We start from the raw sequence: 23781 nt of genomic DNA on the forward strand, positions 1-23781 counted from the left end.
GGATTTGTGTTGCATATATTATGATGAAGAAGAAGATGGGGTTGCATGATTGTTGTCTGCAAACAGTTGTTAGCAATTGATGAAGGAGGTGGGGCTAGGCTTAATTTGGACGTTTTATAGTGGGTTTAATTTTTTTAAGTGCTAATAATAATTTTTGTGATGTTTCTCTATCAAGATCCAGCTGTTTTAGATGACTACGCACCACTCCATTTCTTTGACTATTTAATAATTATACATATATATTGATATTGATTCAACGTCGGTATAATATAAGCTTGGATGATGCTATAAGATCGAGAGTTCAATTTTATTAGTTAGTTGTTGAGTCCAATATCTCTTTTTTGATTAATTTTATGTTTTATTTTAGCTTTATCTTTTTCTAGTGGGGGGAACTTTCTTTTGTCTATAAATAGGGAGTATTTGCTTTGTTGATTTTGAACATGTCTATTTTTTATTTAATACATTAGTGCCAACTCTATTTTGCTTTGTAGGCAAAATCTAGTTGATTCACTACTAAAAAGTTTTTCGGGCTATCGACTAAGTAGGATCACTTCACAACTAAGTAGCTTCTTCATAAGTACTATTAATAAAGTCGTAAATTAGTACATTTTCAAATAATAATTTATCTCAATAGGTACTAATAGTACTACAGTACGATTTTATATTATTATTATCAAAATTGATGTTTTATTAAACCACTTTCTATAATATCCCAACTTCAAAATAATAATGATTTTAATATACTATAGTAGTAATTTAGGAACAAAATTAATACTCTGTATTCCACAAATTTAGCTACCCCACAGCCACAAAGCATATCCTACTAGAGTGAGAATTATCCTAAAAAATATCATAAAACTACTCAACTAACCATATTTCAACTTTAGTTTGATAGAAAATTAGCTTTTAAATGGATGAAAAAAGTGTAGTAGAATAATGAAATAGTGGGCATCTTCTAATCTGGAAGCTATAGAAACACCCAAAAAGCAGCAGTCAAAAATCATGGAATGCTTCATCTACTAGTAGAAGCAGCTGTGGTCAGTCTTGAGGAAAAAAGCTGACATAATTTACAAGAAGTTTATAATTGTGTCTTTACTATTTCAAGAAATGGACCTCATAGTTTTGAGTTACATCCCTTCTGATTTGTTGCCCCACCAAAGCTGCGAATACATTCAATAATATACTTACCACACTCCCTTTTACAAATCTATTGTCACAAATTTGTTGTCATCCAGTGGGAAGCATCTCTATGTTAGGAAGATCGATAAAAAAATAGTTTATAATTAATCAAACTCTGAATTGTGGTTTGAGGTTCCATAAGATTAAAATGCATAAATATTTATACATTTAATTTAATACTATGATATAATTAGTTGATGCATAAATATCGACATATGATCCTGTTATGTTGACATCTACGCTATAAATGTCAACTAAATACAGTTAACTTACAAATGTCTTCTGTTGATATCTATATTTACATGTCAACTACATTTAGTTGACATACAAATGTGTTCGTGTTGTCTTCCATATATCTAAAGGTAGGACACAAATTTTGTTATAATTTTGAATCGTTAAACTAGTTGAAATACGAATGTCTTCTGTTGAAATCTATGTAGTTACATGTCAATTACATTTAGTTGACATACGAATGTGTTCGTATTATCATCCATATATCAAAAGGACATTCGTATTATCATCCATATATCAAAAGGCAGCATGCATAATTTTGAATCGATAAACTTAGAAGTTCATATTAAATGTAATGGAACCCACGCCATTGAAATTATACGTGATTGAGTTTGAATTTAATATGTTTACATATGTGATGACCACTGATTAACATTTGATTAAGAAATTGTCACTTGTATCAATTCGCAATCAATTGCAAATTGAAAACTCTCTCTGTAATAATAGTATGAATGTGCTAGCATTTAAATAGACTAATGTAGCAAAAGGATGTACTACAATTTTTGCAAAATAAACATTAGTTATTTCAATTAAGCATTCGATAAAAGAGAAATCGATAAAATATTGCTCCAAAAAAGGGAAATAGACAAAAAATTACTATAGTACGTAGTACTTGTTACACTTCTTTGTAAGTACTAGTAGATGTGCTGTTATTCTTTAGAAAATTAAAAATAAAATTATGTACTACTACATAATTTTGTGATCCGACACTCTTATTAAATATTTTGTGGTGTTTGTAAGTTGTAACCAACCTACTCACATTCTTCTCCGACCAAGGAAAAATCATGTCGCAGGTGTGGGGGTGGTTTGTGCCTATGTTCAAGAACTGAAAAACAAAATTGGCTCTGCCCCTACTTATCTTCATTCACTATAGTCCAAGTCAAAATTCTCGGCCAACTTCATACGTATAGCTGATTTATAATTTGGCATCTTACAAAGAAATTCAAATTACCAATTAAGTGATCCAGCTCTGTACATCGTTTGAAAATTATATTTCTAAGTTCAATATTTAAAAATATTCAAGCAGAAAGCGATCAGCCATACTACTCTTCAGTATCCAGATCAAATATTTTTGTGAACAAATTACAGTTCGAATTGGTATTAATTTTGTTTGATGGAACATTCAGTTAAAAAAAATTGAAGGAGAAATAGTAGAACAGAAAATTGAACAATATAATACTAATACTCAATGCATAGCCAAAAGTTCCCAAACAATCATACACATGAATATTCGGATTCTATACTACCATGAAAAAGGTGATAAGCAAAGTTTACGGCCACAACGCAACGATCAGAATCCTTTTGAACTTCTCACCCCTATAAAGATGGTGAAAGAACAAGCTCAGAATTATAAATTAGAACTGATCATTTGATCCACGATCACCACCATAATTACCACCGAAACCAGAGCGAGGACCCCTTTCCTGTGCATAACTGACACGGATGTTCCTACCATTCAACTCCTACATCATAGGAAGTGGCAACATCAGCAAAGGAGGAGAGTCTTAACAGTTAACAGCAAGAGAGTTTTTTTATGATAGAAATATACGTATCATGCTTGGATCAGAATACTTGGTCATATGAAAATAGGACTAGCCATGTCAAAATCTATTAACTAGAAAATTTTGGCATGTTGAACTTGCACCAAATTAAAAAGGTGGGTAAAATTTTTGATGTTTAGAACTCTTGCTGAGTTAAAAATTTAATATTATAAAGGAGCGTTTAGGATTTAGGACCTAGAGGGAAAATAAACATTCTAAACACCCTAAACTCACCTGCCCATCCATGGCTGAGAGTGCTGAAGATGCATGTTCATCACATGAGAAATTCACAAAGCCAAATCCTCGCGACCTCCCAGTTTCTCTGTCAGTGATAACTCTTGCTGAAAAAGAAGATAGAAAATGTGACGATGCAATCATAACAAAAAGTGGAGAGAAGGAAAAGAAAATCCAGAGCCAAGCCACACCTCAAAAACCAAAGAAAAGTAATAGCCTAGAATACATGAACCAGCCCATAAACCATTGTCATTGCCAATTACTTAAGTGAAAACACCTCAATTCACACGACTCATAACTCAAAGCAATGAATCCATGCTGTTATAACTTCACAAAACAAATGATACAAATCCCAATTTTTGAAAAATAAACTGGTAAGTTCTCACACAAACACTAAAGCAAGCAGATGAGATTTAATCATTTTGTCGTGCAAATGAATTTCCTTGAGAGATCAAAAGAATGATGCAAATACTTTGCAAATGGATAACAAAACAAAAAACACTATATCTGCCCAATTGAAGACTCCTAAAGTAACACAATAATGAAAATCTAATAGGATTCTCAATTCTGACATGACAAATATCTGAAACATTGAAATATCACCAAACAAACAAGCCCTCAAATCAAGAAAAAATTAACCTTTTGAACCCATAGTTAATTACGGAACACATGATTTCTATGTTATACATGAACCTTTCTCATTTTCACCCAAAATAGCATCATATATAGACACACAAGTCCATTTAGAGAAAACACATGCTTCAACCCTGGCAACCACAAGGTAACATTGGATCTGTTATATTTCTCTTACCCTCTGTAACTTCACCATAGCAGGTGAAAGCATCTTTCAGAGACCGGTCATCAGTTCCATATGAGAGACCTATAGCAGAACATAAAGCATAACACCAATGAACAAACGAATTAACATCAACAGCACAATTATTGAAAAAGGTAAGATAATTGCTTTGAGAAAATGAAACCTCCAATAAAAAGCTTCGAGGACATGCAACGGATAGCATTAAACATAGAAGACTGAGCGCTCATTGCGCTGCTCGCAGAAATGCTTTGCCTCAGTGTGGATCCGAATTTGTTGAAGCACGCCATTTTACAAGAATCTGCAAAAAGGAATAAATGAACAAATTCGCCTATCTGAGCTCAAATCAGCTACAATCACTCTCTAACTACAAGAGTGACCATGGAATTAGAGAATTCAAATCGAAGAAATCACTCACGGTATCTACAAAATGGAAGGAAAGGGAAGAATTACCTGGTTAGGGTTTTAGACAGAGAGGGCAGAATGAGGAGTCGGCGCTAGGGTTTAAGATTGATTCGTAAGCAAGCAAACATAGAGGTGATATATATACACAGATATTTTTGCGAAAATGGAAAATATTTATTCGGCTTTTCAAAAATATATTATTTGAATTTTTCTAGTGGTTAGCCGTTAGAGATTGTCCATTTAATTAATTTAAAATCACATTATTTCTCTAATTCCAGATATTATTTTCTCTATTAACTTATCAAAGTAATATTACTCCACATAACAAATTGTGAGTCAAAAATTTGGGATGGCAATAATACTATTAAATTTTTATAAAATATTGTAGATGTATCCCAAAAAGAAGAATAGAGATCTTTAATTTTTGACAGTGTAGATGTTTCAAGCTATTTAATCCTTATTTTTTGATCGTTTGCTTATATTTTTCGTTTTAGTATTCTTCGCCATCATTCGTCGCATTTCATTTATTCAAATTCATGAGATCAAATTATCATACTGCCTTTCATCATTTTCAATTTTACATTGATTTTCCAAACTACCGCCATATTTTTATTCTTCATTCACAATTTTTGAGTTAAGTTTTTAATAGTATATCTCCAAACAATTGTCATAAAAGTGAATAGTACTACTATAAAACACCAAATGAATCACCAATTGCCGCGCAAATGATCAATGAGATATGGCATCAATATCTAGAAAAAAAAAAAACATGAATCATGACATTAATTGACTAACAGATATATAAAAATATTGCAATAATATCTCGAGGATAACAATATAAATGGCAATCATCAATTGACTAACAGATGTATAAAAACATTGCAATAATATCTCGAGGATAACAATATAAATTGCAATGCTTGTTTCGAGCAATCGCACAAAACACTTGATTGTCAAAAAATACGTGTGATAGAACTGAGGCCACACTCTCGGCTTGACTGATCATTGCCACATTCACGGTAGGGAAGCAAGGTTCACACCACTGAATTAAAGTTTGTCACTATAAGATATTGAATTTATTAAAGTTTGTTAATCCTATATTGAAAAAGAACGTCCTTTAATCTTGTACTCTCTCCTTTTATATGGAGGCATTTTTTTTAGCGCAGGATTTAAGAAAATATGTGTTAAGTGGTTAAGTAAAAGAAGAATAAAGTAGGAAATGAAAAAAGGTAGAGAGATGAAGAGAGAATAAAGTAAGAGAGAGTAAAGTAAGTGAGAAAAAATGTGTTGACTTTTACTAAAAAGAGAAATAATTTTTCTACTATGGGACGTACCATAATGACAAAGTGACTCCACTACTATAGAACGGAAGGAGTAGTATTTAAGAGGGTAAATTATTACGTAAAATTATGTGCACAAGCGATAGGTTGTAAAGACGGCACACGCGATAGGTTTAGGGGACGTACCATAATGACAAAGTGACTCCACTACTATAGAACGGAAGGAGTAGTATTTAAGAGGGTAAATTATTACGTAAAATTATGTGCACAAGCGATAGGTTGTAAAGACGGCACGCGCGCACCATTGCTGCTTGCACCACCAAAGTCGGGGTTGCGTGCCGCGAGCGGGTGCCTTGGTCTTAGATCTTGGATTTTGACAATTGGTCTTTGGATTGTTCTTTTGGCCTAGTCGTTGGGCTTGAGGCTTGGTATTATTCGGGTCTAACTTATTTTTAAAGACTGTGAAAACGAACTCAAACATAACTAAATTGCTAAAATTTGCATTTGATGCGTAGCCCAACATAACATGACAAATATGCATATGTCTTGACACGTGTAATTGTCAACATTCATACATCCACATAGGGTCATCCAGGTAAATCCTTCAATGACCAACGACGTGGGACATATGCAAATACATCGTTTCCAGATTCATGCTCTACACACGTCCAACAAACGTCTTTGAAAGACACATGTAACGTGTGTACTATCGATCAGCCGTTATACGTGTGTTGTGCTGGCAGACTTGACTTTGCACTAATTTCAGAGGATCCCCAATGCAGCATAGACTACATCTATAAATTGGGTAGTGATTCGATGTATTTCCACACTAATTCACCTTATTCACAACTAGGGATGTCAATCGGATCAACCAGTGGGTTTCAAGCCAATCCTCCTTAGGATCGTCAATGGTTCCCCATCACCCCCATGTTGAGTTCGAGTTATGGCTAGTTGCCGGCCAACTTCCAGAGCTGGGTAATGGCTAGTCAACTTGCCAGGCTAGTTGCCAGCCAACTTCCAGAGCTGGGTAATGGCTAGTCAACTTGCCAGGTCCACAGGGGAAATTAATCCCAGGTTGCGCCTCCCAGGGGTCGAACTCGTGACCTCTAGGATATGGACGCGGTATCCTTGCCCCTTTACTGCTAGGTTTTAGGTTAACTGGGTGCGGGCTAATCAGGTTATGCTTTTATCGAGTTGAAAATTTAGCAGGCTATATTTAACGGGTTAGTCAGATCAACCCATGAGTTGTGAGCTGCACTGACATCCCTATCCACAGCATAGAACACATACTCACTCTATCTGCATTCTTATTATCGAAGTTCTAGCTTCACCTCCTCCAGGCATCAAGCAAAAATAGTCATTTTATCTTTGGAAACGACATGACTGATTCGGGAGTGTTACCAGGTATAATATGATTATCTATTCTTTTATTTTGTGATAGAAATAGATACCGAGACAAAAATCAATTATTTGAGGATAGAATGAAAAATGAAAAATGAAAAATGAAAATTGAGAATTGAGAAGAGTGTTACGGCGGATTACAATCCGCATTAATCAGTCTTCGGCCAATTCACACACACAAACAAATATTTGAAGTTCTATTATCAAGAATTGCTACACTGCATGCTACTTGGTGACTTTGATATGTTATGGCTACAGTATAACAACTTTCTAAAAATAACTTAGAATAGGCCAAACTATAGAGCAATCGTGCAAGAATAAAATTGGCGGTGAAGGTATCCGTTTCCTAAATTTAGCATATGATTATGATCAAAGTTTTTGTCGGTAATATTTACATGCTAACAGAAAATAAAATATTAGCAACAATTCGTTAATATTGATCCATTTCTTCTTAAATACGATTCGTTTTTTTTTTTATTTCAATAATATTAAGATATGTTACCATGTGCGGTGTACGTGTAACGTGTCTAAAAATTTTAAATTACGTAAGTCGGAGGATTGTACTACATGTCACCATGTAATTAATGAGTTGTATATTAAGGTTTTAAACTATACTCTTTTCGGTGTGATCTAATTTTTATACTCCCTCATGATCAACTTATGCACACCTTATCAAGAGAAACACAAACAAACATTCCATCACCATGTCACTATTTCTATGGATATCTCTTCCCTTAATCTTACTATACCTTCTCCACAAAACCACCAAACCACCAAACCACCAAAAACCCTCCCACCGGGCCCGCCACGCCTCCCGTTGATCGGAAACCTCCACCAGTTCCTCTTTGCCGGAGACCTACCCACATATCTATGGAAACTCTCCAAGAAACACGGATCCATCATTCACCTAAAGCTCGGCTCCATCTCTGCCATCGTCGTCTCTTCACCAAAACTAGCCAAACAAGTGTTAAAAATCCAAGACTCATCGTTCTGCAGCCGGCCCACGTTTCTAGGGCAGCAGAAGCTCTCTTACAACAACATGGACATGGGCTTCTCTCCCTACGGGGACTACTGGAGGGAGATGAGGAAGATGACATCGATCCATCTCCTCAGTGCGGGGAAAATCCAATCCTTTCGTCCCATTCGCGAAGAGGAAGTCTCTCTTATGATCGCCAATATTGGGAAGATTTGCGATGGTGAGAGGGAAGGTGGGGTTGTGGATTTGAGTGAGATGGCTCTCTCTTTAGGAAGCAGTTTGATATGTAGAATTGCTTTTGGAAGAGGGCATGAAGATGAAGAGTCGAAAAAAGAGAGAAGGTTTGGGGAGAGTTTGAGAGAGGCTCAAGGTGTGTTGGCGTCTCTATGTGTATCGGATTTCTTTCCTTGGTTGAGTTGGGTGGATAGGTTGAATGGATATAGAGATTGGATCGATGCAACTTACGAGAAGTTGGACGTGTTCTACCAAGAGATCATCGACGATCATCTTGATCCAAAGAGGAAGAGCGAGAACGAGAACGAAGAGGATATTGTTGATATATTGATCAAGCTTAAAGAGGAGAAATCTCTATCAGTTGATATCAACATCAAAGCTTTGCTAGTGGTGTTATAATGTTATAAATAGAATTCAATTTCGTAGTAATTTTTTTCATGTTTGTTGTTATATGCAGGTACATATAGTAAGGGTGGGTAAGGCCAAAATTTTAATCTACTCCATGTCTATATATTATGAAAAGGATTTGTCTATTCTATCATTATCAATCCTATGATTGATGCATTTCCTTGTTAGATAGATGCAAGACTTGGTTATAATATAATTAAGAAGTGAAAATTTAATATTTATTCATCTCTTACTAATGATTTTATTTTCTTATCTATGGTATAGTTTCTTAAGTTTCACTATATTAGATTGTTGCAATAGTTGGTGTGTTTTTTGATATTTAGTATCTCAATAATTCCTTATGTGTAGAATATATTCACCGGGGCAACCGATACAAGCGCGGCGGCCACAGTTTGGGTGATGACGGCGTTGATGAAGGCACCTCAAATCATGAACAAACTACAACAAGAAATCCGAAATCTGGCTGGAAAAAAAGGCCGCGTAGACGAAGACGATCTCCCTCAACTTCCATACCTAAAAGCAGTCATAAACGAGACATTCCGATTGTATCCTCCGATCCCACTGCTCATGCGACAAGCAATGCAAAGATCCACTCTACAAGGCTATCAAATCGAGCCCAAGACAGTGATTTATGTCAACGCGTGGGCAGTTGCAAGAGATCCCGAGTACTGGGAAGATCCAGACAAGTTTGTGCCCGAGAGGTTCTTGGATATCGACACTGATGTTGCGACAGGACAAGATTTCGGGTTCCTTCCGTTCGGGGCGGGGAGAAGGATGTGCCCTGCATCATTAATGGGACTTGTGAATGTGGAGCTTGCTGTTGCTAATTTGGTTTATTGTTTTGATTGGGAAATGCCAAAAGGGATGAAGGTGGAAGATATTGATGTGGAATCTCTTCCTGGGATTACAGTGCATAAGAAGATACCACTTCTTCTTGTACCTAAAAGAAGTGGCCTTGCTTAATTATATTACTACTAGTATATCATTTTGATTTGCTATATTATGTGTTGGGTAATTATAGTGTTTAATTAGGGTTAATTAGCTTGTGATTGAGTTGTTTAATTACCAAAAAAAATCATTATGGCTAACAAATTTCATGCTAATATGGAAAAAGCATGCATGCCCAAGTCACTTTTTCAATACTACAAAATAAAAGAAAATAATGTTACTAACCAGAAAAAGAAAATTTAGATTTGGTAAATTTTATACCCTTTGCTTTCAATTGACTCTTAAATAAATGTTCCAAACTCCAACTAAAACTACTATATCTATTGAGTTTGAGAATTAGAGGATTGAGATTTGTATCATATTGTAAAGATATAGAGGAACATTATCTCTTTCGTCAATCTGTCTCATTTTTTTTAACTACTTTTGGTATTAAGCCACATATTTTAGTAAAAAGTACGTAGAAATAGGATTCACATTCTTAAAATTGAGTTGAGTCAAATCAAATAATTTCTAAAATACTTAGAAAATAGGAAAAATGTTGAACTAATAGGGGTAAATAAATTTGACAATTTCTATGTGTGCTTTGTAAGAAGGAATTTTCCCTTCAACGGATAGACTACGACTGCGTTGGTGGGCCTTTCTCTCTCTAAAATCAGTATAAGCAATGAGTAGGCTTTGTGTATTTGTTTTCCTTTTCCTGATTTTTTCTCATTTCGCGTTGTATTCCCCAACACCAAAATAAACCTCTGTCTCTCCCATCTTTTCCTTCCACACACAGCACATTCTCACCCAGCATCGCTGTTTCCCCATATTTATTCATCCAGGGAAGAGGCAATTTATTGATTCATACTCTTTTTTCCGTTAATTTTTCTTTAATAAAACTGGGATCTTGTCCCTATTCAACCAACAAATGCTCGTTGCGAGCGAGGTAATAGTATGGATTAAACTTGAATTAGATGTGATACTTTTGATTTAAACTTGGGAGGTTTTCGATTGAACTGACTTCTGTTCAAAATTGATTTTTTAAAGGTTTTTAAAAATTGGACAGAGCATTAGAATAATTTCTCGATCCGATTCTTCATTCCAAAGCAAATTCAATCTTTTCTCACCGCTTTGCTGGAAAGTGCTGAATTTTGGCCCCTTTTTATTCCTTTTTCCGCGATGGAACCGAAAATTCACTTTGATTAGTTGAATTGGAATTTGTACTTTTTTGCTCTTTCGGATTTAGGGTTCTCGGCACTTGCGTGATTGGTTTTGCTTTTGTTGGATATTATCTAGGGTTTTCGAATCTGATCTTGGTAAGGAGGCGGATTTGCACCTGGAATTAGGGTTTTGATCAGCAAATTGGGAACTTTTGGGGATTCGGTTACGAATCCTGAGGTCTTGGGGCACTTGTGAGGTGACATCAACTTAGTCGATTTCGAAGCTGATGGGAGTTGGCTTTGATCGTAAGGAGCGTAAGAATCCCCGTTTTGAGTGTAAGCATTGTAACTGTGCCAAAGTTGTTTTTCCAAAGAATATGGAAGAGGACTGTTCTTACAAAATATAACTAATAAGACACTGGAAAAATCAGAATTTTTGGCGATCTTATGAATTAGTGGTTTTCTTTTATCGAACTAGGGAATGATTTTGGGATTGAATTTTTATGATAAGGTCGAGGAGGCGAAGGTGATGATCATCAAGTGTCATTCGCCTAGTAGGCCTGTCCTAAGATCCTCAATCAGGAAGCAATAGTCGTTTCACGAGAAGCCCTTCGGATTAACATAGTGTAGTTGCAGAAGCTTTTACAGCAAGAGCTATAGATATCAGCACTTGGTATATCTTGATTAGTTGCCAACTGTACCCAGTTAATACCTAGACTGCTATTGCAGTTGAGTTTGGAGGTTTTTGTGTTGTACAAAATTTCTTGTGTTTGTATGTTGAAGATTTATTGAGTTGAAGTTGGTGTCCATCTGTTCGGTTTCTTGGACTTGGTCACTCGGGTGTAAAGCTTGTGCTGGAAAGAGGGTGATTAGCGTATAAGGATCAGTACATGCAGAGCTAGATGGTAGAGTACTGAAGCTGGAAGTCAATGTGGGGTCATGGTGCATGGACGGAGATTTAATCGCTGGTCTGTTCCCGCATTGGAACTCTGCTATTCAAGAAAAGTAATCCAAGAACATTGTTTTCTTGATTGTAATTATTTCATTTCGACGGGGAAATTGTGCAATGTCTCGCTGCTTTCCATTTCCACCACCAGGATATGAAAGAAAGCACATCCCCGATGACTTGGACTTATTAACAGAGGTTTGTTAATTCCACCCCTCCCCTCCCCCAATCTGTTTAGTTTTGGAATACTTTTAATCCATGATACTTCACTAGCAGTTATACTGTAGTTGTAGCAGCAGTGAATATGCAGTGCTCCTTTCTACTTTGATTAGTGATAAGCAGGCACATTTTTTGGATGTAGCAGAAATGAATTATACTACTCTGTTTCTACTTTGATTAGTTTATGTAGGCGGATTGTGCTTGTCCGCCTATATTGTTAGTTTCTTGAGTTGTGATTTGTAAGTTTTAAGTTGCACCTGAAACTTATTGATAAACTACTCAGTAAAGCAGTGCCACTGAAATGTGATATGCTAGGTTAAACTTTATAGATCTTATACAAGAAGGATTTGTGTGGTTTGAGTTAGTGATGAAGAACTGTCTCTTGTTGATATGAATTCCTACTCTGCAAGTAATTTTACCGAATAAAAATTTAAATTATCTGTATTGTCTCAATAAAGACGTCCAACATAGTTGGCAGTATTTATCATCTGTTTCTTTTGAGAAAAAATAGAACTTGTAGAACTGTTCCAGTTTTGAATAAAACCAAGTTGACATTAAGCTTGGGAGTTGAGAAGGATGTTGGTGACTAAGTAATATTGCGATAAAAAACATTCTTGCAGGTTAAATTGTGCATGTAGGGACATTTGACGTTAACTGAATTGGATTCTTTGCAATGTTTCATTAAATAGTTCGGCAATTCCTTATGTGCTTTTAACTAACCCAACTAGTTGGGTTATATATCAAATAAAAAGTTTCTTCAGTTTTCTGATCTTGATCTGTTATTCATAATATCTCTCCACTTCCCAATATGCTCTTCAGAACATTTTTCTGATTCTAAGTTCTGAGGGATAGTGAATTAGTGTTCAAATTTTGGTGAATGTGGGTAGTGTCATTATGTTGTTATAAGCAAATGCTAGTCCAGGGCAGTAACCTCTCTTAACAAAGTGAGAACCTTTCACCTCTACAGTAGTATGACAATGTTCTAGATTGTCAGCTTACACTCAAGAAAAAATTCTTTGTACAATAATCTAATGTTGTATTTTATTTTAATACTATGAGAAATACCTTTCACTTTTAAGAACCTCGCTAGAGTCCTGATAGACTGTAGACTGAACAGATAGGGATAACACGTGCACATGAATAGGATTCATCGGCACAACTTAACTGTTAACTGAATGGTAACATAAAACTTTTCTCAGGCTATGCCTGTCTAGCAGCAATTGCCCTACTTCACCAAAAAGGAACCATCAGGCCAATGCTTGCCCAGCAGAAATCTGCTGTTAAATTCAAGTACTCAGATCATAGCCTGCTTACTTATCTCAAATTAAGCATATGTATGCTCCTTAACTCTCAGCCCTTGCTAGGTTCTAATAATCCAATGGCGAAGTAGACTTAAAATAAACTTAAATAGTCATGATAAAACAAAAATAGAATTAAATGCCAGCAGCTCCAAGATGTATGCGCCTTTAATAACACAAAATTAAAGCTATGATGTGTCAACTTTATCTCGATTTTGTAATTATCACAACAAGTGCACCTCCAAACTATTTTTGTTGTGATATGTTAATAAGAATGAATGTCGAAGACTGTTAATGGGAGAAGGTATTATTAAAATGGAGTAACAATATACTGAGACATGTTCTGAACACAGTGGTTTTTCGAGATTGACAGCCATTAGAATTTTCATCTCCAACACCCAGTTAGTGAACCTGAACGTATACGCATGAAGGAGTTGTAACTGTAGTATTATGGTTTGCCTTTCTTGTTACGGTGAATCAAATTTGCTATGGAACTGAGGCAAGTGACTACATACCTATCTTTTAAATCTACAAATAAATGATTAATGTAAAAGTTATTTCATTATATACCTTTGTTTATTGTACCTTAGTATAAATATATTTGAACTATAAACATGCAAGAAACTCTGCTTTTGCAACTCATTTCATTTGTTTATATATCATAGAGATATCAAAGAGAGAGATATTATTTTGTAAATAAAATTTGGTAGAATTAATTAAATCCTTTTGAGTGCTAATTTTTCTGAGCTAAACTGCTCGTCATGGTTATTTATTGACCTCTTTTGCTTTGAAGACTGTATTGCTAAAGAGTGTAAGGTACAAAACTAAATGAAGCCAACTTAATATTTGCTTGAGTCATTCTTTAAAGTTTAGAGCATTTTCTTAAACTAGCTGAATGCTATGTGCGACACATGTACAAGTTATGTGTGTGTAATGTATGTATGTCAATTAGTTAGAAGTTTATGAGACACCAAAAAATGTTTGCATAACATGATATGTAAGGTACAAAATGTTTCACAGGAATGACTAAAAATATATATTCTTCACAAGACTCCTGTGTATTCACCATTTAGATAGACCGATCTTCCTTCTCTAAGTTCCCGTAGCGTGAACCCTTAATTAACTGACGATACCTAAACGCAACACCAAAGGTCCCATGCGTATTTTTCATGTGGCATGGAATATGCTTTGTGTTTCCATCAGCGAGATTGTCTCCTTGGATATACAATTTTGCTCCAAAAAAACTAGTATTTTTAAAACACAAGCTTTTGTTTTCTTTTCTATGTGAATGATTTTCTATGTTTTCTATTATACTGGTAGTTTGGAAACTTGGCTTCTTGTTGTAAACTTGCAATTGGTGTGACAGAAAATCTAGGGTTTATTTGGCTTATGAAAGATTGTCTGAGGTTCTATTCCAGCTTGTTGTTTGCTGAAGTGTATGGCTTTTGCTGGTTACAAATGAATGAAGTTAGTTAAAAGCAAATTGTCTTCTTTTGTGATCTTAATAAAAAGAGGACGTGGTCTTTATTTGGTCCTTTATATGACCAGAAGCTTCCAGCTTGTTGTTTTCGCATGTGTATAGACTTTTGCTGGTTACAAATTAGTGAAGCTATAAAAAAGCAAATTGTCTTCTTGTGATCTTAATGAAAAGAAGACATGGTCTTTATTTGGTCCCTTTTCTGTTCAGTTTAAGAGAAATTGTAAATTTTGTAACATATACTACGAATAATTGATTAGCACTACTTTATAGAGTCTCTATCACTAATTCATTATCATCATCTAGTAATGGCAGGTGTATGTTAGACACGTGATGTGTCATTGTTATTAGCTGTCAAGACTAATTATCGTTTACATTGTCCTGGTTGGAGTATGTTAATGATTATTATGTTTTCAGGCGAAGCGCAAAGAAAAAAAGCACAAAAAGGAGAAAAAGGATAAGGAAAGAAAGAAAGATAAAGAGAGAGATGGAAGTGATGAGAAAAAACATAGGGACAAGAAAGACCGAAAAGAAAAACATAAGGAAAAGAAGGAAAAGAAGGAAAAGCACAAGGACAAAAAGAAGGATAAGGAGGGTGGTGGCAAAGACAAGGACAAAAGCAGCATATCTGAAGAGTCTACAGTTGCTGGGAAACTTGAGGATAGAAGTGGAGGGAAGCTTCAGCCAAAAGTACAGAACAAAGATAGAAGTGGTTTTGGGAATGAAGCAAGAAGTTCTAGCCCGTTTCAGGGTCAAAATAGTGGGAAGCCTTCACAAAGCTTTTTGTCTTCCCAGTTCAATGAGGAATCAAAATTTGTTCAGGAACTGGACAGGAGGATCAGGGATGATCAAAGGAGTGGTGGGAGCCAGTTACCTGAGAGAGTTGCTGTTCTGGACAATAAAGATCAAAAGATGGTATCAAGAGGTGCCATCAGAAACTCTTCAGGACTGCTGGTAGCGGAAAAGGGTGATAACAAGAATAAGAGAACTGAGAGACAAAGTGATCCTCAAGGGGTGAAAAATGATTTCGGTGCAAGTAAAATGATGCAGAGCCTTATCCCAAATCCCAAAGCTAAAGTTGAAGGGGTTCCGAAAACAGTGGATGAACAGAATGGGAGGAGGTGGGAAGACGGAGAGAAATTTAAGGAAACAGGTGTTGTTAAGCAGAAAGATAGGGTTAAGGAAAGCCCCTTGAAGGAAAATGACAAGGACAAAGAGAAGAAAAAAGAAGAGAATGCAAAGATTAGAAAAGGGGATAAGAATAGCAGTCAGTACCTGTTTAAAAATGATGGGAGTAATGATCCCAGCAGCATTAGTGGTAAACATAGTGTGGACCTGTTGAAGGAAACCCACAGTAATGCTGGTAATGAAGGAAATTTCAGGAAAAGAAAAGATGAAAATACAAATGGTTTCCTCCATGGTGAGTTCTCTTGTTCCATTGTAATTACTGGACAAATACTTCTATATCTCCTCCCAAAAAAAAGAAAGTGCATGCACTTCGGTAATTGTAAAGATAGCTTTGTAATAATCTTTGTTTGGGCCTGCCAGGTTCCACTTTCTTATAAATGCTTTTCACTAAATCTCTTGAAACATCAGCGTGACTTTCTATGAAGTAGATATGGTGTTTGTATATGTTCAAGTTAAGCTTTTCTACTGGCTGACAGATGTTACTTGCTTACAGAGAGTGATATCAGGCCAAATAAAATGCAAAGGCTTGCTCCTCACCAGTTGACAGAAAATGGAAGGAAACTCGATCCTTTCCAGACTCCCATGAAACCTTCTCATAATAATCACATTATCCCTAATAATGCTAGAGTGGATAATAGAGAGAGGTTGATGAATGGCTTCACCGGAGCCCATAAACCATCGCCACAAAAGCCAAAATCTTCTGCAGTAGTAGCTCTGGTCAGCAACCAGATTGCTGAAGCTTCAAAGGTACCTGGTCATGATCCACCTTCTGTGAACAAGGCACTGAAGGTGCCGAAGATTGATGACCTAATAGCTGAAGCATCAAGAAGGCCTCCCCATCCCGATTCCAAGTACCTGGCTGAGGTACTAACAGTGCCCAAGGTGGAGGACTGGTGTGAACCTGACCACCAGGACTGGCTGTTCACCGAGAAAGGTCATGCAGGTATGCGTAAGGTGGAACCAGTCAGGGACAGGGACGACCAGCACGTGTGGTCAGAAGCTGTACATATTGAATCAGCAGATATTTGCGCTCTGCCTTACGTGATCCCTTACTGATTGCTGGTCTAACTGCTACCTTCTGCTGTCTTATGGCCTGAATGCTGATCACCAACGCGAAGCTGGCTTATCTAGTTGGCCGTTTTGCTGTTGCACAGGCCTGAATCTTGCATGTGTCTATACTGATGACCATGAGCTGGCGGTGTGGTGTCTCTCTAAAAGATACGGGTGCAGCTTGGAAGTTAGGGCGGTTGTGAGACAGCCTAACCTAGTCCTTGATCTACCCGTGGCACAACCTTGGGATTGATTCGAGGTGCAACTCCAGCGTGCACGAGAGTTGTCACATTGAGCTCTGCTAATGTATCCCTAGGTTTATTGAGTGTAGCTCTAGTATCACATCACAACAATTTTGGGTTGTAACATAGAAGTCTAAATTTACATCAAAATGTAAGATAGGGGGGAGGAGAGGGAAGGGGTTGGGTTAGTTCCATTCATTTGATTATAACTGAGATGTAATTGTTGTTCATAGTCCCACTCGGCTTCTATATAATATGACTGGTGCTTTTGCAGGTTTTTCACTTAGTTATAAACTTATCAAGGGATTGTCTGGCAAATTCATTATAAACGAGTTTAGGGGTTGTGTGTTTTTATTTGAAATCGTTTCACTGTGAAATATTTTCTCTATGTTCCCTAAAAATAGAGATTTTATGAATAACACGGATAGTAAAATCTACATCATTAATATTGTAAAAAAAAAATTAAAATTTAAGTGGACTAATTTTGGTGAAAACACAAATAATAAAAAAAGGGACTTTTTTTTTGGTAGTATGTAAGGATCAGACTATTTATGAAGTGGACTTCAGCTGGGCTTAGAGAAATATTTAGGGCTTGGGCCAGGCGAGGCTTGATGATGGGCTTGATGTATCTTAACACCAAATTTAAATTATTTCCTTAAGAATTTTTTCATGTTATATTAAGTACTTTCTCCATTTCCATATCTATTTATGGAAATATAATTTCCTTCTCTTTTACTTTATCCTTTATGGGTTTCAACATTCACCGGACTATTTCAATTACCTTTTCTCCTTCTGCCTCACTTTACCAATTACATATTAAACCAAATCATAAGGTTAAATACATTTGGCAATTTTAGTATATGATCAAATCAAATTTTATCATCAAAGTTGATCCAAATCAAACTGTATTAATAGGGCTTCCCAATGTTTGAACAAAATGACCAGACCCAAACAATAGAGACAAAAGTTACAAAGCAATAAGTGAATTTTTTTATAGAATAAATGATAGTATTACTATTATATACTACTTATAGATCGAATTAATTATAGTGTTTTGGTTGGGTGTCCACAACAACTGTATCGAGAGGGGACTAGAAAACTATAGCAATTACTACTAATTGAATGTTATTAATTGCAGCTGAATTGTCCTCTTCGTTGATTAATAGTATTGGGTTCAGATAAGTTTTTGGATTACTTTAACTTGTCTACAATGTGACATCTCACGTCCCAGAAAATAAACTCATCAGTTGGATGTTCTTTTCACTATTTAATGGATTAATTAAGTAGGCTGGTGTCACACCAGTTAAAGAAATGGTTATTGATAAACCATCAAAAAGTGAATGTGCATGGTTGGCTTGCTAGGAATATTATGACGGAGAAAATAATAAACAAATTAATCAAATATTAATAAAATTGAATGATTGGCTGGTGATACTATTATATTTTCTACATTCTTTATAGTAGAAAAGTTATTATACCTTCTCTTGTGCATAAAATTATATATTTTCCAAGCAAAATAGTTATTGCTGCCTGAAATTTTTTAGGACATGCTCGAATTATTTATTTAAGTACAGCAAAATGGAGGTTATACATTTCTTATATACCTTATTGCAAATGCACCCTTACTATCTAATTTAGGGAACGATTTATTAGATCATGAATATTACAATGAATTCGTCAATATCAGTTGGTTGCGTTTTTATGCTTTATATTAATTTTAAATTGTAGTATATTTTTTTGTTTTTTAAATATTCTATTAATGTGATGAATGCAATTTTATTGAAATCAAATACAGTACTACTATAAAAGGGCCCGGGACTCTAGATCTGTATTTGTACTTTGGTTTGATTTTTAATTATGCATTAATTTTTTTCTTATTGTCATAGAAAATCATGATATACTGTATAAATTTATATGATTGCAAATTACAATATGACACAAGAAAGAATTACAAAGAAATAGAGAAATGAGACTCTTGAATATGTTAAGTGAAGTACTTCTATAAGTTTATAATGTTTTGAATTGTGAGTGTTAACGGTTGATTAATTAGTGACGAGTGAATTTTTTTAAGATGCTCCTATTTGTTGATAAGATATAGAAATATACATTAAATATATATCTCAATCTCTTCAATATGGACCCTTATTCCACTACATATACTCATTTAATATAAAGTTAAACAATTTCTTAAAACTCGCACCGGGTTAAACTGAGACACTTTGTGGAACGGAGGGAATATTAATAAATACTAGTAATATGTCAAGTTCATTTTTTAATAATAAATGATGATGTCTAAATTTAATTAAATAATATTTTTATTTTTAAGTAATTTAAATGACGTCGTTTGATATTGAACTTGACAAGGTATTTCTAATTTTACATCAATTTTGATTTGGTCTGAATTTGAATTTTGTACTTCTTTCTTTTTCAAAATACACGAAGTTTTTATACATTTAAGCATTAATTTTATAAATTATGAGCGAAATCATAATTACTAATAGATCATGGATTTAAAATAAATTAGCCTTTAATGAAATGCCTAAGTTTACCCTTATACCTTAATTAGGCCTTAGCCCCAATATATAAATTGGTGGGAAATTATTGTTTACGTATAAATAACACATCATTTTTCACTTATCATTAGAGCATCCACAATGGTGGCTAGCGCACCGGCTAGTCGATTCACGCTAGCCGGTCGGCTAGCCGAACCATTGTAATCGGCCAGCAGCTTTTCGGCGAAAAAACCGGCGAGCTCTAGTCGATTTGCGGGCGCTAGCCGATCCGCTAGCCTCCATTGCGGGCTCAATTTCGGCTAGCCGATTGCATTTTTTTAATGTATTTTTTATGCATTTTTTTTATTTATTGCATTTTTTAATGTATTTTTTTATTGCATTTTTAATGTATTTTTTTTTAATTTTTTTAATTATGTGCTTTTTTAGGATGTACCTTTTTTTTAATTTTTATAAAATTATTGCATTTTTCCATATTTGTGTCGTAAATTTAATTCCGTATTTTGCGTGATTGTAATTTATGTAATTTTTTTTAATCAATGTACCTTTTTTTTATTTAAATGAAATTAATAAATTTTTCTGTATATGTCTCGTAAATTTATTTCCGTAATTTATCATAAATTTAATTCCGTAGATTGAATTATTTTTATTGCGGCTAGTCTGTAATTAGTCTTAGGCTAGCCTATTTGATTAAAATGATGATGTGGCAGATGAAATTTTAGTACTGATGATATGACAGAGAGAGAGAATGACTAGCCTATGGCTGGTGTAAAGCCCTTGTGGATGCTCTTGCGTTATCGAGTCGACAACCCAACAACGCAGACGTTCGTACGGTGGAGTTATTTATATGGTATACTCATATGCCAGTTCATTCTTTTTTGGGTGAGTTTTTGATGTGACAGCATTGCACTATTTATACGTATTAAATTACTGTATTCAGTACAAAATTAAATGATATATGCAAAATTAGTTACCATCATAGCTGTGACATATAGATGTAGCTAGGTGGATCTCATTCTGATAAAAAATTACTCCCTCCGTTCCTATGAAGCTAAGGTGTTTATTTTCGGTATGAAATTTAAAAAAATATGTTAAAAATGAGTTAAATAAAGGAGAATAAAGTAGAAAGGAAAAATATAAAGAAATGAATAGAGAATAAAGTAAGAGAGAAAAAAAATTAGTCATTTTTACTAAAATAGAAAATAACTCACCTATAATGAGATAATAAAAGAGGGAATACGGCTCACAGACTTTACTCACAGAGAACGAAGAGGGTAAAAGAAAAGAAAACATTTACCAAAATATCACGTTTTGCTAAAATTAATGGATGCGCTAGCACAATATATTTGGAACAATTTGAATACAAAATGGAATAAATGCCAAGAACGCATGACAGTCGTCAAATTTGTGTAAAAAAATTGTCATATCAACGGTCATTCTCATTAAATTGTGGCTGTAAATGTGTGTATATAAATTATGCAAACCACCCACCGCTCACCAATACTCTTAAATGATCATCTATAATGTACGCACACATGACATGATATAAGATTAATCACATCAATAAATTGGATTTTGAACTCTCGTTGAATTGAAATGTTAGTTTATTAGAATGACAATCTTTTTTTGTACACTCTTAAATGTGGGATGGGAGGATTACTTTAATGATGCATGTGTGAGCCTTCTTGTGAAAAAGACGTGTAGTACTTAAGAGTTTATTTTTTAAAAATTATTTTCCTGTTTTGAATTATAAATTAGTTGAATTAATTTGCTTTCGTTGTCAAATAGGGTTGGACATTGTGTTTGGATATAATTCAATTTCCTTTAAGAGATTGAGTTTATCTTTTCGCTTCTACTAGTAATAGGATTTTGTGTTGCCTATATATAGGCCTTATTATTAGTTTTAATGGTAGTGTTTTTTGAAAATTTAATAAACAAGATTTGGAAACCGGTGTTTGTCGATTGGTTAGTTTCGCTTCTCTCACATGTTCAGTCATTCTGGAGAGCGATTTGACATCATTAATATCTTATTTTTGTACTCGTAATTTTATCAATACTCCATTGTAAATATCACCGGCCCTTATAAGGCACAAGTGCACCCTACATAACTAAATCATATTGTTTGTGGTCAATTATTAAGAAGCTAGGAGTAGAGTGAAACAAACTAATTAATCTATATATGCCTACTAAAGTACTATCTACCTATAAATTAGTTATATAAAACCTTATTAAATGACAAATAATCTCAACTATAAATCTATTATGTACGACACCAATCACATGTCACATTGTGGAAATCTACAACCTATATCATTGGAGAACAAATCCATTTTCTCTCCTCACAAACTCTCCTAGCTCACACACCACAAAACCCTATTCAAATCAACAAATCACAAATTAAAAAAAAATGGTGTCTTCTCCCATTACTGAAGGCCTCATATACGATAAAAAACTATCCTCGGTCGGGCCGGCCTATGCGACCGACCCGGACTTAGTGCACGAGCCCGGCAACTTGGACTTAGCCATGAAGCTCCACTACCTAAGAGGAATCTACTACTTTGAGAGGCAAGCTTTTGAGGGTTTGAGAATCCTTGCCATCAAGGAGCCCATGTTTGACTGGCTTAACAAGTACCCGGTCACGTCGGGGCGCTTTCGCCGGGCCGAATCGGGCCGGGCCTATATAAAATGCAATGATTGTGGGGTGAGATTTCTTGAGGCCAAATGTGACAAAACTCTAGAGGAATGGTTTCAAATTCGGGATGCATCTCTTGAGAAGCTCCTTGTTTCCAACCAAATCATTGGGCCCGAACTTGGATTTTCACCTCTCGTTCTTATTCAGGTATGATTTATAGTTTTATGGTGCAATTTTTTTTTAATATTTTTTTTTGACAATTTTAGATTGTTATTTTTTTTTTCTTTTTTTTTGTTTGATAAAGTGTTGGAATGAATATTTTGTTTGTTTGGCAGTGGGAATTAATCTCTTATGTGATTGTTCATTGGCTATTTCTGGCTAAAATTATTAGGCTTTTGTTTTTAGGATGTTTTGTTTCTTTGCTTTTCCATGGCTTACAAAACCTTTTCTAATTTAGATGGGGATTGAAAATTGAAACCACCAACCACACAAGCATTGATTATGTATCCCTTTTATAAAGTAAATTTATAAACAATTGTGATTTACGATAAGTTCATAGCTTTGCTTAATGAAATTAGGTTAAATATACATGGTTTGAATCTCATAGGTGCGAAAATTACTCTCAATTTTTAAAATGAGACACTTATGTATTGGGAAATAAGACAAAAGTTAATTAAAATCGAAAAATGTGTACAAGACTAGAAGATAATGGTACGTTTCACCGTGACATTGTGAAGTTTTTGTAAACGTATTGCCAGAAAAATTTATATGTTTGGCCAACATATTGTAATAAAGCATATTTTATAAGCTCGCAACAAAAAAAACCCCTCAATTAATTCGAGAACGCCACTTAGTTAACCATAATTAATTCGAGAATGCAAATATATATTAAGTCGAGAATGTCACTTAATCCAGACAGCCAAATCTCTACTCTAGGCACCATTACTTTTACCCGGTATTTATATTATATCCGAACGCTATTTTTTTCGGAATATTCATTAACAGGAAATATTTAATTATTCAGATGTTTTTTGAAGTACTCTATGACAATTTATATTATTTTTTATTTTGTTTATTACTCTATCACATGTTACTCGCACATTTCTATTTTCGCTCGTCCCAAACTACTTATACTATTCTATTTTAAGTAAAATTTAGGGTATTTGGTTTGTATATTAGAGTTAATTAAGTGTTCTTTTATAAAGTGGAGTTGTTTTTGTTACATTTAAAATACTCGTAGTTTAATTATCTAAATTTTAATCCCAAATGTATGATCTAAAATGCAAAGTGTGAGTAACATGAGACGGAATGAGTACTATTAACGTGGTTTACAAGCAAAATGTTATTGTTTGTAAATCTGTTTTGA

The 23781-nt window shown here is 34.7% G+C and overlaps 4 protein-coding genes across 8 annotated transcripts; 3 read left to right on the forward strand and 1 right to left on the reverse strand.

Moving 5' to 3' along the window:
* Window positions 1-2634: 2634 nt before the first annotated feature.
* LOC125192174 (glycine-rich RNA-binding protein 4, mitochondrial-like) lies at window positions 2635-4614 on the reverse strand. Of its 2 annotated transcripts, XM_048089679.1 has the most exons (6): window positions 4513-4614; window positions 4226-4360; window positions 4057-4125; window positions 3246-3352; window positions 2867-2933; window positions 2635-2787 (listed from the first exon to the last, which is right to left on the reverse strand). In XM_048089679.1, the coding sequence occupies exons 2-6, from the start codon at window positions 4347-4349 to the stop codon at window positions 2762-2764; spliced, it is 393 nt and encodes a 130-aa protein (XP_047945636.1). In that variant the 5' UTR covers window positions 4350-4360; window positions 4513-4614; the 3' UTR covers window positions 2635-2761. The 2 variants fall into 2 exon arrangements, with proteins under 2 accessions (XP_047945636.1, XP_047945635.1); XM_048089678.1 differs by having other exon boundaries at window positions 2635-2933.
* Window positions 4615-7824: 3210 nt separating this feature from the next.
* Window positions 7825-9761, forward strand: LOC125196217 (6,7,8-trihydroxycoumarin synthase-like). 3 transcript variants are annotated; one of them, XM_048094641.1, is made up of 3 exons: window positions 7825-8715; window positions 8813-8827; window positions 9112-9761. In XM_048094641.1, the coding sequence occupies exons 1-3, from the start codon at window positions 7864-7866 to the stop codon at window positions 9724-9726; spliced, it is 1482 nt and encodes a 493-aa protein (XP_047950598.1). In that variant the 5' UTR covers window positions 7825-7863; the 3' UTR covers window positions 9727-9761. The 3 variants fall into 3 exon arrangements, with proteins under 3 accessions (XP_047950598.1, XP_047950599.1, XP_047950597.1); XM_048094642.1 differs by having other exon boundaries at window positions 8813-8831; window positions 9112-9677; XM_048094640.1 differs by lacking the exon at window positions 8813-8827 and having other exon boundaries at window positions 7825-8745.
* A 652-nt stretch (window positions 9762-10413) lies between these two features.
* Window positions 10414-17559, forward strand: LOC125196216 (myb-like protein X). 2 transcript variants are annotated; one of them, XM_048094639.1, is made up of 5 exons: window positions 10414-10639; window positions 10990-11189; window positions 11365-11997; window positions 15211-16213; window positions 16475-17559. In XM_048094639.1, exons 3-5 carry the CDS (start codon window positions 11920-11922, stop codon window positions 17035-17037), a joined length of 1644 nt encoding a protein of 547 aa, XP_047950596.1. In that variant the 5' UTR covers window positions 10414-10639; window positions 10990-11189; window positions 11365-11919; the 3' UTR covers window positions 17038-17559. The 2 variants fall into 2 exon arrangements, with proteins under 2 accessions (XP_047950596.1, XP_047950595.1); XM_048094638.1 differs by having other exon boundaries at window positions 10990-11997.
* A 4631-nt stretch (window positions 17560-22190) lies between these two features.
* Window positions 22191-22628, forward strand: LOC125193783 (protein ECERIFERUM 26-like). The gene has a single exon (XM_048091654.1). It carries the CDS (start codon window positions 22191-22193, stop codon window positions 22626-22628), a length of 438 nt encoding a protein of 145 aa, XP_047947611.1.
* The last annotated feature ends 1153 nt before the right edge of the window (window positions 22629-23781 follow it).

Source organism: Salvia hispanica, chromosome 6 (genome assembly GCF_023119035.1).
Source record: "Salvia hispanica cultivar TCC Black 2014 chromosome 6, UniMelb_Shisp_WGS_1.0, whole genome shotgun sequence".
Taxonomy (NCBI): Eukaryota; Viridiplantae; Streptophyta; class Magnoliopsida; order Lamiales; family Lamiaceae; genus Salvia; species Salvia hispanica.